This window comes from Squalius cephalus (assembly GCF_949319135.1).
Source record: "Squalius cephalus genome assembly, chromosome: 18".
NCBI classification, from domain to species: Eukaryota; Metazoa; Chordata; class Actinopteri; order Cypriniformes; family Leuciscidae; genus Squalius; species Squalius cephalus.
In genome coordinates, this window is record NC_137139.1 from 37,224,892 (window position 1) to 37,237,322 (window position 12,431).

General features: G+C 45.1%; 2 protein-coding genes across 2 annotated transcripts; both read left to right on the forward strand.

Annotated features, from left to right (window-relative positions):
* LOC307145710 (uncharacterized protein) lies at positions 1-4,008 on the forward strand. Its single transcript, XM_079849161.1, has 6 exons — positions 1-211; positions 456-1,032; positions 1,134-2,555; positions 2,619-2,700; positions 3,228-3,300; positions 3,801-4,008. Exons 3-6 carry the CDS (start codon positions 2,459-2,461, stop codon positions 3,897-3,899), a joined length of 351 nt encoding a protein of 116 aa, XP_079705287.1. The 5' UTR covers positions 1-211; positions 456-1,032; positions 1,134-2,458; the 3' UTR covers positions 3,900-4,008.
* Positions 4,009-8,037: 4,029 nt separating this feature from the next.
* Positions 8,038-12,045, forward strand: LOC307145905 (uncharacterized protein). Its single transcript, XM_079849544.1, has 6 exons — positions 8,038-8,248; positions 8,493-9,069; positions 9,171-10,592; positions 10,656-10,737; positions 11,265-11,337; positions 11,838-12,045. The coding sequence occupies exons 3-6, from the start codon at positions 10,496-10,498 to the stop codon at positions 11,934-11,936; spliced, it is 351 nt and encodes a 116-aa protein (XP_079705670.1). The 5' UTR covers positions 8,038-8,248; positions 8,493-9,069; positions 9,171-10,495; the 3' UTR covers positions 11,937-12,045.
* Positions 12,046-12,431: the final 386 nt, after the last annotated feature.

Below are 12,431 nucleotides of genomic sequence, written 5' to 3' on the forward strand. Positions count from 1 at the left end.
TAGAAGCCTGGTGTGAATTAAGGTGAGCGATGAAAGTGAGGAAATCGTCCTCCGAGTGGGTCCAGACACCCCAGATATCGTCCAAGTACCTGTAGTACGCGAATGGTTTCTTGGCAGAGCCTGCGAGAGCCGTTTGCTCCCAGTCTGCCATGAAGATGTTCGCGTATGAAGGGGCGAACTTCTTCCCCATGGCTGTCCCCTTCACTTGTAAGTAAAATTTATTGTCAAACTCAAAGTCGTTTTTCGTCAAATTTATCTCCAAAAGTTTAAGGAGATGCTCGTCCGGTCTAAGGGGATCAGGGTATTTGGACATAAATTTTCTGACCGCTTTTAAGCCAGTCGGGGTATCGATATTGGTGTATAAACTATCTATGTCAATTGTAAATAACGATGCATTTTGGGGGATTTTGAGTTGACTAATTTTTGCAATGAAGTCGTACGTGTCTTTAAGGTAGCTTGGATGTCTGGTGGAGAGAGGATTAAGGAAGTGTTCCAAGTACTCAGCCGTAAAGTATGTCTCACTGTTGCAGTCGGACACGATGGGTCTGCCCGGTGGGACCTCAAACGGAACGCTCCACTTTTCTGGTTCTTTGTGGATTTTTGGCAACAAGTAAAACCTTCTGGCTCGGGGTGGGCCTTCACCCACGAGGTACTCTTTTTGTTTTGCGCTGATAATCTTTTTTGAACACATGTCCTCTAAAATTTCCTCTATCTCTTTTATAGTGTCTGTGTAAATGGGCCCCTCGAGAGGACGATAGTGCTCTGCGACAGACAGTTGTCTCAGTCCCTCACCGAGGTATTGTGCTCTGTCTAAAATGACTGTGGCGTTGCCCTTATCGGCTGGCTTAATTATTATATCCGTATTGTTATATAGTTCCTTCAGAGCTTTTCTTTCGCTCGGTGTTAAATTGGGCGTCACCCCCAGACCCCAGTGTAACTTTTTGAAAGCAAAATTGTCCGCTCTTATGACCTTCTCTATTTCTTTAGGCAGGCTGGACAGAGCGGGTTCCCAATCAGAGGGATGAGTGAACGGTACCTTTGATTTCTGGCTTTTCTTGCCCTCAAAAAATGTCTCAAGTTTGAGTCTACGATGGTACGCTTGCATGTCCGCTAACAGTTCCTTCTTTCTACAGCTCGATGGGGTGGGGATGTACGAAAGGCCCCTTTTGAGGACTGAGGTCTGATTTGTGGATAGAACAAAGGACTTTGACAGATTGATAATGAGTTTATGAGAACCGCATTTTGGGTTGTCAGGGTCTACAAGTTTAAATGTGAAGTCCAATGCGTGAGGAGAGCCTTAGCCGTAGTCGGTCTCCAATGGATACCATCTTTTTCCACATGGAAGTGCGTGGATGCCAGCAGAGGGATGAAAGTCAGGTTCTTTTTGATGAAGCTATTAATATGCTCTAGCATATCCTGTTCTGCTTGTGGCAGCACTCTCGAAAAATTGATAAGAGGCACAATTATTTCTGTCTGTGGCAGGATCCTCTTTGCCGTTTTGTATGTTTTCTGGATTTCTGTTATGGCCGTCATTCTATATCTCTGTCTGCGGTTATTAAGCCCAAATGACAGAACGATCTTTTCCGGTACTCTAGCCACTGTGGCCTTTTCCAATAGATTGCATGCATGCTGGAATTTAGCACCGGGGAAACTGTCCACCTGGAGATCAGATTCCTCGTAGTGAGGAAGCCTGGACAGATTTGAGTCCCCAATGATGACAATTCTCCCTTTTAGTGTGAGGCTCCAATCTACATGTTTTCTTGTGGTGTTAATGTGGCGTAAAGGACGGTTGAGAGAGCCAGAAGATGGGCTGTCAATCATTAGGGGTTCATTTACGTTTGTGTCTTCCCCAGGTGCGAGAACACCGAGAGCTGGTGTGGGTTTGGAGACGCTCGGTTCACCCTGTTCCCCCCCTATGTCTCCCACTGGCCTTTGGGCCAGGTCTGGTATCGGGTCAAACTCCCGAAGGAACTCAGAGAGCGGTGAAGGTGGTTTTACCGGAGTCTGTGAGTCGTCAGAAAAAAGCACACTGCTATGATCTGAGTAAGCAATTGGGGTAGACATTTGGGGAAAGGGGAACAATCTGTGTTCCGTCTCTGAAACAGGCGAGCTAATTGGGACACCGATAAGCTCTGGTGTGGCCTCTGCCACCTGAGGGGTTGGCATCCTGTCATTGGCCTGTGGCACTTCCTCCTGAGTAAGAGGAACTAAAACAGAGATTTCCACCACTGGTGTCACAGGGCGGCTCTGGGCTACAGGGGTCGCGACAGAGATTTCCGGCACTGTTGTCACAGGGCGGCTCTGAGCTACAGGGGCCGCGACAGAGATTTCCGGCCTCGGTGTTACCGGGCGGCTCTGGGGTGGAGGGGCCGTTGAGGAGGGTTCCGCTCCTGGCTTTAGGTGGCGGCTCTTATGTGTTCTCTTTCTCTGTTCGCAGGGCTGCGGTGCTTCCGCCTGTATGGGCAGAAGGGACTCTGGCAGGTCCTGTGGAGGTGCTTCCTCCTCAAAGGACCAATCTCTTCTGTATGGAAGAGAACTAGTGCCTGCTTTATCTGGTAAACAGAGTGTTGGAGAGGTTTGTATCTCTATGTGTTTTTGACTGACTGTTTGTCTTACAGGAGCGGTGTCAGTAGGAGGTTCGGCCGGCAGAGGTGCAGGGGCCTGTGTGGCGGTTCGGCTGGCGGAGGCGACGACAGCAGCGTAAGTGCGAGGGAGTGCGGTCCCCCTTGTATCTGTGGGGGCTCTCTGTGTCGTCGTGTTCACACCAATCGGGATCTCTGCCGTAATAAGGGCCTCTGCTTGTGCAATGGCCTCTGCACTAACTCTACTTCTATAATTTCTGTCCGCCCAGTGTGACGCCACTTCAAATGCTTCAGGCCAATCGGCTTGATTGGTCTGGGTACGTATGCTTTGAATGGTTGCATCAATCATTGATTCGTAATGTCGTTCGAGAAGTAGTTGCGTTGTATAGGACCAGTTTTTTGCGTTGTCCTGCAGCAGCCGTGTAACTTGGTCATTTGGAAAGGCTGGTCTCACTGTCTCTATCAGGAGGTCAGTGAGTCTTTTAAATGTGACCGGCTGGTTATTCTGAACCTGTGTGGTAACTCTTTCTAGATGGTGTACCTGGCGGATCAGATCATAGAACAATTTGATTGTCGTTTTGAGTTGAGGCGGTGCCGGTGTGAAATCTGGATTTTGTCTAAAACGGTTTTTGTTTTCTCTCACAGGTTCAGCCCTTGTTATGTATCTAGGAGGAGGGCGGCGACGTTGCTGGTAACCGCCCTGGTTCGTGAAGTGCGGGTAAGTGTTATCAATAGAAGGGTTCACGTCCCTCTGTCCCCCTCCATTGAAGTTGAAAGAAACCGTTCTGGGTCTCTGATCGGAGGGGATGTGTGTGTAGTTGTTACGAAAGGAAGGTATGGTGCGTCGGTATTCAAGGTGTTGTGGGAGAGGAAAGTCCTCCTCATCCTCAATTTCTGGACCTTCATACAAATATTCACGCCGAGCGTGTTTGTGTACCACCATATCGTCCTGACGGGGACGTGTTTCTCTAATTGCTCTCTTTTGACTTTTTTTACCCTTTTCGTTCTTACCAGGAGGCCTGTATGGGCCTGCAACTGGTCCAAAATGACTCTTCTGATAGGGAGATCTGTATGGATCTGCCACCTTCTCATAACGGTCATTCTGCGGTACAGGGAATCGCTGGGAGGGTCCAGGCCTGGACACCTCCCTGTGAGTGGATCTGTTAAATTCCCTATTTTGACGTTTCTGACTGTTTGTATTGTTTCTGTTTCTTACAGGGCGGAACTGTGGAGCTGTATTTCTTTGTCTCCTGTATGGGAAACTCTGCTCTTTGGCACGGTGGCGTGCCGAAGTGTTACTTGGTTCTCCGAAATTAAAATATTTATAATCTGGTGTAACACTTGTGTGTCTAATTTTTGGACGTGGTGTGGTTCTCTGTCTCGGTCTACCACGGAAATTGTCCATAATGTCAGAACTATGTGTGTATTTTTTTGAAACTTTTTTGGTATTTTTATGATTTTTTTGTTAGATTTTTATAGATTTTTATTGAACAAGAATAGAACAAGAATAACAATAAACATGAACAAAATCAAAAATCAAAAATCAAAAAATCAAAAAATCAAAAAATAAATGCGTTCAAGTCTTTCGCGACGTTTCGGTAAATAAATATTACCTTCTTCAGGCTGACTTGAACTTTGAGAAAAAAACTTTTTAGGAAAGATGTAAGAAATATATATACAGTATATATAATATAAAATATATTTATAAACTATAATATGTATAGAATACAATATATATATATTTTTATATATACAGATATATTTTCTCTACAATGAAATTAACAAGGTAAATGGACTCTTTGTTAAGACGTGGAGGAGCGTGAAAGGCTGCGACCATTTGCTGTCTATTGAGAGCATGAAATGAGAGCGCGCTCGTATGCGCGCCCCTTTATATAGACTGGCTCTAGAAAAAAAATTGTTATCAATATGTGGATTTTCAGTCCTCCTAATTGAAATAGATTCAAAACTGGACCGCGAAAGGTGAGTAAAACTTCATATAATCAAGTGTATAATTGTGTTAGTAGATTTATTTCCTGATTTTAGTGGAAAAATAGTTAGTTTCGTTCAAGGGTGTGCGTCGACGTTGGATGACGTCATACCCACTGAAAATGGTGAGAAACTAAAAAATAGTCAAACATAGTCATTAATATGAGTAAAAAATTCGTAAATGAAGGTTTTATGATTAGGATATAAAGTAAACAACTTTCATAAAAAGAGTTGGGGCAGAAATTGTTGTAAAGTGTGTGTTTTGAATTTTGTTTCCATGACGACATCGTTTTGTTCCGGGACGACATCGTTTTATCCACAAGACGTTTTTAAGGTAAAATCATGGGGTTTAAATGTATCCATATGTAAATATGGACCTAATACATTCCAAAGGGTGTAGGAAAAATATAAGTTGGGACAGAAAATGCTGTTTGATGTATGTTTATGAATTATTTCCACGACGACATCGTTTCTGTCTGGGACGACATCGTTTCGGTCCGGGACGACATCGTTTTGGTCCGGGACGACATAGTTTTATGTTTTTGAGGGAAAAATAATGATTTGTAATTTTGTCCATATGTATACATGGTCTGTTTATATCCTGAAGGGTGTAAGAAAAATATTACAGATGAACTATATGTTTGTCAATTAAAAATAGGTGTGTAAACCTAAATATCCATGTATGTATCTCCCTTATTTATGTTTTTTAGCTGTCCCATGTGTGTTTATAAAATCTTAACGCTCTTCCAATAGGATCAAATAGTGAAGTATAATGTGAATATATAATGTTTGGTGTATTATTTCATTAAGTTGATCAAATAGAGATATGGGAGACAATAGATACACAGGGTGAACCCAGTCTAAACCCAGGGCTCTCCAAAAGCTCAGAGTCCGTGGCGCGGGCTTGGTTAGGGGAATGAGAACTCCAAGATCTGGGACCCTGAGGTCCCAGAAATGGCTGTGCACTGGCCTACTTTCTGCTGACCACTAAAGGTTACCCAAGGTCAAGAAAGGGAACGATGCTGTGATCCAAAGTCCCACTATAATGTCCACTTGACAAATACGTAAATCTGTATATGATATTTAATTAGTAATTGTAGTATTAACCCCTTATATAACCCGTCTCATACCTGTGTGTGTATATATTTTTTTATTATTATTTTGTAATTATCTATATGGTTGTGTTATGCTATAATGAGTGTAATAAATGAGATGACCCCTATTTTGTTTGTTTGTTTTTTTAAATTTTCTCACAGGGGTCGACCAGAGAGGGCTGACAACCGTCGGGGCAGGCGATAGAGGGCCGTCCAGACCGGATTGACAGGTGAGTGGGGTAGATTTTAGTGTAGAAATGGCGTAATTGATATTTTTGTATGTTTGTTTCTCCCAGGGGTCGACCAGAGAGGGCTGAAAACAGTCGGGGTAGGCGACAGAGGGCCGTCCATACCGGACCAACAGGTGAGTGGGGTAGATTTAAGTGTAGAAGATGGAGTAACTGATCTCTTTGTTTGTCTGTTTTTGAAACTTCTTGCAGGGGTCGACCAGAGAGGGCTGAAAACAGTCGGGGTAGGCGACAGAGGGCCGTCCATACCGGACCAACAGGTGAGTGGGGTAGATTTAAGTGTAGAAGATGGAGTAACTGATATTTTTGTTTGTCTGTTTTTGAAACTTCTTGCAGGGGTCGACCAGAGAGGGCTGATAACAGTCGGGGTAGGCGACAGAGGGCCGTCCAGACCGGACCAACAGGTGAGTGGGGTAGATTTAAGTGTAGAAAATGGAGTAACTGATCTTTTTGTTTGTCTGTTTTTGAAACTTCTTGCAGGGGTCGACCAGAGAGGGCTGAAAACAGTCGGGGTAGGCGACAGAGGGTCGTCCAGACCGGACCAACAGGTGAGTGGGGTAGATTTAAGTGTAGAAAATGGAGTAACTGATATTTTTGTTTGTCTGTTTTTGAAACTTCTTGCAGGGGTCGACCAGAGAGGGCTGAAAACAGTCGGGGTAGGCGACAGAGGGCCGTCCAGACCGGACCAACAGGTGAGTGGGGTAGATTTAAGTGTAGAAGATGGAGTAACTGATCTTTTTGTTTGTCTGTTTTTGAAACTTCTTGCAGGGGTCGACCAGAGAGGGCTGAAAACAGTCGGGGTAGGCGACAGAGGGCCGTCCATACCGGACCAACAGGTGAGTGGGGTAGATTTAAGTGTAGAAGATGGAGTAACTGATATTTTTGTTTGTCTGTTTTTGAAACTTCTTGCAGGGGTCGACCAGAGAGGGCTGAAAACAGTCGGGGTAGGCGACAGAGGGCCGTCCAGACCGGACCAACAGGTGAGTGGGGTAGATTTAAGTGTGGTAGGTTATATTGGGGTTATGAGAAATAGGGCTTACTGTGTCCGGTGTAGTTTATGAGGGGTTATTGACGGGTAAGTGTTAGTAATGAGATGTGGGTGGCCATTCAAAGAGGAGTTCTTGGTCCAAACCACTATCCCAAAAATAACGGAAGAGCGTTGAGGAGAGAGAAAAAAAAGGATTTAAACCTCATTGAGGCCTCTCGGGTAAACTGTGTCCAATCGCTTGATCCAAATACTCTCGGCCTTGAGTCTTTCTTTTAAAGACCATGCCGGATTGGATTGGAGACAGGTGACTTTAAATGCGGACAGACCGTGGGTCAGGAAGTGTTGCACTAGGCGTCGTCGCTTATCAATTTTATGCACAATATTGTGTGCGTGCTGATAGGCTCTGACCCTCAGTTCATTTTTTGTTTGACCCACGTATTGTCTGCGGCATCTTGTGCAAAAGGCCAAATAAATGCAATTGACGGCTTCGTGGGTCAGAGGTCGGGTGATTTTAAAAATCTTTTTGTTAAATCTGCTCATTACCCACTTTTTTTGGACAAAGTATTTGCAGCGACCGATACGGCCAGTGGGGCCCGGTGTGCGTAACTTGCTGTAGACCAACGTGTCATGTAAGTTTTCGTTACGCTTATAAGCTGCAATGGGCCTGTGATGCTTAAGGAAGCTAGTAGGTTCCAGGAACTTCAAAAAGTTTTCCTTGATGGCCGAATTGAGGGATACGCATTGTTTGGAGTAGAGGGCCGTGAGTGGGATGATTTTGTTCCTAATCTGCCCTTCTGCTCTAACTGGGCTTTTTGGCTTATCGAATGTTTTCCAAATCTTTCTCAGGAATGATCTACTGTAACCACGCCCACGGAGAGCTCGGAAGAGGATGCGCGTGGCCTCCACAAAGGACGATGGCTGTGAGCAGATTCTTTTGAATCTGAGGAGCTGTGACTTAACGATTCCTCTAAAGGTATGTCTTGGGTGAAAACTGTCTCTATGAAGTAATGAATGCGTATCCGTGTCTTTGAAGTAAACCCTAAAGTCTAGCTGTCCTGTTACTTCAAAATTGGGTCCCTTATAAGAGACTACGTCCAAAAAGTTGACCTCTGACCTATTCGTGTTGTATTTGACCTTTATAGAAGCCTGGTGTGAATTAAGGTGAGCGATGAAAGTGAGGAAATCGTCCTCCGAGTGGGTCCAGACACCCCAGATATCGTCCAAGTACCTGTAGTACGCGAATGGTTTCTTGGCAGAGCCTGCGAGAGCCGTTTGCTCCCAGTCTGCCATGAAGATGTTCGCGTATGAAGGGGCGAACTTCTTCCCCATGGCTGTCCCCTTCACTTGTAAGTAAAATTTATTGTCAAACTCAAAGTCGTTTTTCGTCAAATTTATCTCCAAAAGTTTAAGGAGATGCTCGTCCGGTCTAAGGGGATCAGGGTATTTGGACATAAATTTTCTGACCGCTTTTAAGCCAGTCGGGGTATCGATATTGGTGTATAAACTATCTATGTCAATTGTAAATAACGATGCATTTTGGGGGATTTTGAGTTGACTAATTTTTGCAATGAAGTCGTACGTGTCTTTAAGGTAGCTTGGATGTCTGGTGGAGAGAGGATTAAGGAAGTGTTCCAAGTACTCAGCCGTAAAGTATGTCTCACTGTTGCAGTCGGACACGATGGGTCTGCCCGGTGGGACCTCAAACGGAACGCTCCACTTTTCTGGTTCTTTGTGGATTTTTGGCAACAAGTAAAACCTTCTGGCTCGGGGTGGGCCTTCACCCACGAGGTACTCTTTTTGTTTTGCGCTGATAATCTTTTTTGAACACATGTCCTCTAAAATTTCCTCTATCTCTTTTATAGTGTCTGTGTAAATGGGCCCCTCGAGAGGACGATAGTGCTCTGCGACAGACAGTTGTCTCAGTCCCTCACCGAGGTATTGTGCTCTGTCTAAAATGACTGTGGCGTTGCCCTTATCGGCTGGCTTAATTATTATATCCGTATTGTTATATAGTTCCTTCAGAGCTTTTCTTTCGCTCGGTGTTAAATTGGGCGTCACCCCCAGACCCCAGTGTAACTTTTTGAAAGCAAAATTGTCCGCTCTTATGACCTTCTCTATTTCTTTAGGCAGGCTGGACAGAGCGGGTTCCCAATCAGAGGGATGAGTGAACGGTACCTTTGATTTCTGGCTTTTCTTGCCCTCAAAAAATGTCTCAAGTTTGAGTCTACGATGGTACGCTTGCATGTCCGCTAACAGTTCCTTCTTTCTACAGCTCGATGGGGTGGGGATGTACGAAAGGCCCCTTTTGAGGACTGAGGTCTGATTTGTGGATAGAACAAAGGACTTTGACAGATTGATAATGAGTTTATGAGAACCGCATTTTGGGTTGTCAGGGTCTACAAGTTTAAATGTGAAGTCCAATGCGTGAGGAGAGCCTTAGCCGTAGTCGGTCTCCAATGGATACCATCTTTTTCCACATGGAAGTGCGTGGATGCCAGCAGAGGGATGAAAGTCAGGTTCTTTTTGATGAAGCTATTAATATGCTCTAGCATATCCTGTTCTGCTTGTGGCAGCACTCTCGAAAAATTGATAAGAGGCACAATTATTTCTGTCTGTGGCAGGATCCTCTTTGCCGTTTTGTATGTTTTCTGGATTTCTGTTATGGCCGTCATTCTATATCTCTGTCTGCGGTTATTAAGCCCAAATGACAGAACGATCTTTTCCGGTACTCTAGCCACTGTGGCCTTTTCCAATAGATTGCATGCATGCTGGAATTTAGCACCGGGGAAACTGTCCACCTGGAGATCAGATTCCTCGTAGTGAGGAAGCCTGGACAGATTTGAGTCCCCAATGATGACAATTCTCCCTTTTAGTGTGAGGCTCCAATCTACATGTTTTCTTGTGGTGTTAATGTGGCGTAAAGGACGGTTGAGAGAGCCAGAAGATGGGCTGTCAATCATTAGGGGTTCATTTACGTTTGTGTCTTCCCCAGGTGCGAGAACACCGAGAGCTGGTGTGGGTTTGGAGACGCTCGGTTCACCCTGTTCCCCCCCTATGTCTCCCACTGGCCTTTGGGCCAGGTCTGGTATCGGGTCAAACTCCCGAAGGAACTCAGAGAGCGGTGAAGGTGGTTTTACCGGAGTCTGTGAGTCGTCAGAAAAAAGCACACTGCTATGATCTGAGTAAGCAATTGGGGTAGACATTTGGGGAAAGGGGAACAATCTGTGTTCCGTCTCTGAAACAGGCGAGCTAATTGGGACACCGATAAGCTCTGGTGTGGCCTCTGCCACCTGAGGGGTTGGCATCCTGTCATTGGCCTGTGGCACTTCCTCCTGAGTAAGAGGAACTAAAACAGAGATTTCCACCACTGGTGTCACAGGGCGGCTCTGGGCTACAGGGGTCGCGACAGAGATTTCCGGCACTGTTGTCACAGGGCGGCTCTGAGCTACAGGGGCCGCGACAGAGATTTCCGGCCTCGGTGTTACCGGGCGGCTCTGGGGTGGAGGGGCCGTTGAGGAGGGTTCCGCTCCTGGCTTTAGGTGGCGGCTCTTATGTGTTCTCTTTCTCTGTTCGCAGGGCTGCGGTGCTTCCGCCTGTATGGGCAGAAGGGACTCTGGCAGGTCCTGTGGAGGTGCTTCCTCCTCAAAGGACCAATCTCTTCTGTATGGAAGAGAACTAGTGCCTGCTTTATCTGGTAAACAGAGTGTTGGAGAGGTTTGTATCTCTATGTGTTTTTGACTGACTGTTTGTCTTACAGGAGCGGTGTCAGTAGGAGGTTCGGCCGGCAGAGGTGCAGGGGCCTGTGTGGCGGTTCGGCTGGCGGAGGCGACGACAGCAGCGTAAGTGCGAGGGAGTGCGGTCCCCCTTGTATCTGTGGGGGCTCTCTGTGTCGTCGTGTTCACACCAATCGGGATCTCTGCCGTAATAAGGGCCTCTGCTTGTGCAATGGCCTCTGCACTAACTCTACTTCTATAATTTCTGTCCGCCCAGTGTGACGCCACTTCAAATGCTTCAGGCCAATCGGCTTGATTGGTCTGGGTACGTATGCTTTGAATGGTTGCATCAATCATTGATTCGTAATGTCGTTCGAGAAGTAGTTGCGTTGTATAGGACCAGTTTTTTGCGTTGTCCTGCAGCAGCCGTGTAACTTGGTCATTTGGAAAGGCTGGTCTCACTGTCTCTATCAGGAGGTCAGTGAGTCTTTTAAATGTGACCGGCTGGTTATTCTGAACCTGTGTGGTAACTCTTTCTAGATGGTGTACCTGGCGGATCAGATCATAGAACAATTTGATTGTCGTTTTGAGTTGAGGCGGTGCCGGTGTGAAATCTGGATTTTGTCTAAAACGGTTTTTGTTTTCTCTCACAGGTTCAGCCCTTGTTATGTATCTAGGAGGAGGGCGGCGACGTTGCTGGTAACCGCCCTGGTTCGTGAAGTGCGGGTAAGTGTTATCAATAGAAGGGTTCACGTCCCTCTGTCCCCCTCCATTGAAGTTGAAAGAAACCGTTCTGGGTCTCTGATCGGAGGGGATGTGTGTGTAGTTGTTACGAAAGGAAGGTATGGTGCGTCGGTATTCAAGGTGTTGTGGGAGAGGAAAGTCCTCCTCATCCTCAATTTCTGGACCTTCATACAAATATTCACGCCGAGCGTGTTTGTGTACCACCATATCGTCCTGACGGGGACGTGTTTCTCTAATTGCTCTCTTTTGACTTTTTTTACCCTTTTCGTTCTTACCAGGAGGCCTGTATGGGCCTGCAACTGGTCCAAAATGACTCTTCTGATAGGGAGATCTGTATGGATCTGCCACCTTCTCATAACGGTCATTCTGCGGTACAGGGAATCGCTGGGAGGGTCCAGGCCTGGACACCTCCCTGTGAGTGGATCTGTTAAATTCCCTATTTTGACGTTTCTGACTGTTTGTATTGTTTCTGTTTCTTACAGGGCGGAACTGTGGAGCTGTATTTCTTTGTCTCCTGTATGGGAAACTCTGCTCTTTGGCACGGTGGCGTGCCGAAGTGTTACTTGGTTCTCCGAAATTAAAATATTTATAATCTGGTGTAACACTTGTGTGTCTAATTTTTGGACGTGGTGTGGTTCTCTGTCTCGGTCTACCACGGAAATTGTCCATAATGTCAGAACTATGTGTGTATTTTTTTGAAACTTTTTTGGTATTTTTATGATTTTTTTGTTAGATTTTTATAGATTTTTATTGAACAAGAATAGAACAAGAATAACAATAAACATGAACAAAATCAAAAATCAAAAATCAAAAAATCAAAAAATCAAAAAATAAATGCGTTCAAGTCTTTCGCGACGTTTCGGTAAATAAATATTACCTTCTTCAGGCTGACTTGAACTTTGAGAAAAAAACTTTTTAGGAAAGATGTAAGAAATATATATACAGTATATATAATATAAAATATATTTATAAACTATAATATGTATAGAATACAATATATATATATTTTTATATATACAGATATATTTTCTCTACAATGAAATTAACAAGGTAAATGGACTCTTTGTTAAGACGTG

Coding starts and splice junctions, on each gene's coding strand:
- LOC307145905 (XM_079849544.1), top strand. CDS start 10,496: ATGGGCAGAAGGGACTCTGGCAGGTCCTGTGGAGGTGCTTCCTCCTCA. Junction 10,593..10,655: donor ACTAGTGCCTGCTTTATCTG/GTAAACAGAGTG, acceptor TTTGTCTTACAG/GAGCGGTGTCAGTAGGAGGT. Junction 10,738..11,264: donor GCGGAGGCGACGACAGCAGC/GTAAGTGCGAGG, acceptor TTTCTCTCACAG/GTTCAGCCCTTGTTATGTAT.
- LOC307145710 (XM_079849161.1), top strand. CDS start 2,459: ATGGGCAGAAGGGACTCTGGCAGGTCCTGTGGAGGTGCTTCCTCCTCA. Junction 2,556..2,618: donor ACTAGTGCCTGCTTTATCTG/GTAAACAGAGTG, acceptor TTTGTCTTACAG/GAGCGGTGTCAGTAGGAGGT. Junction 2,701..3,227: donor GCGGAGGCGACGACAGCAGC/GTAAGTGCGAGG, acceptor TTTCTCTCACAG/GTTCAGCCCTTGTTATGTAT.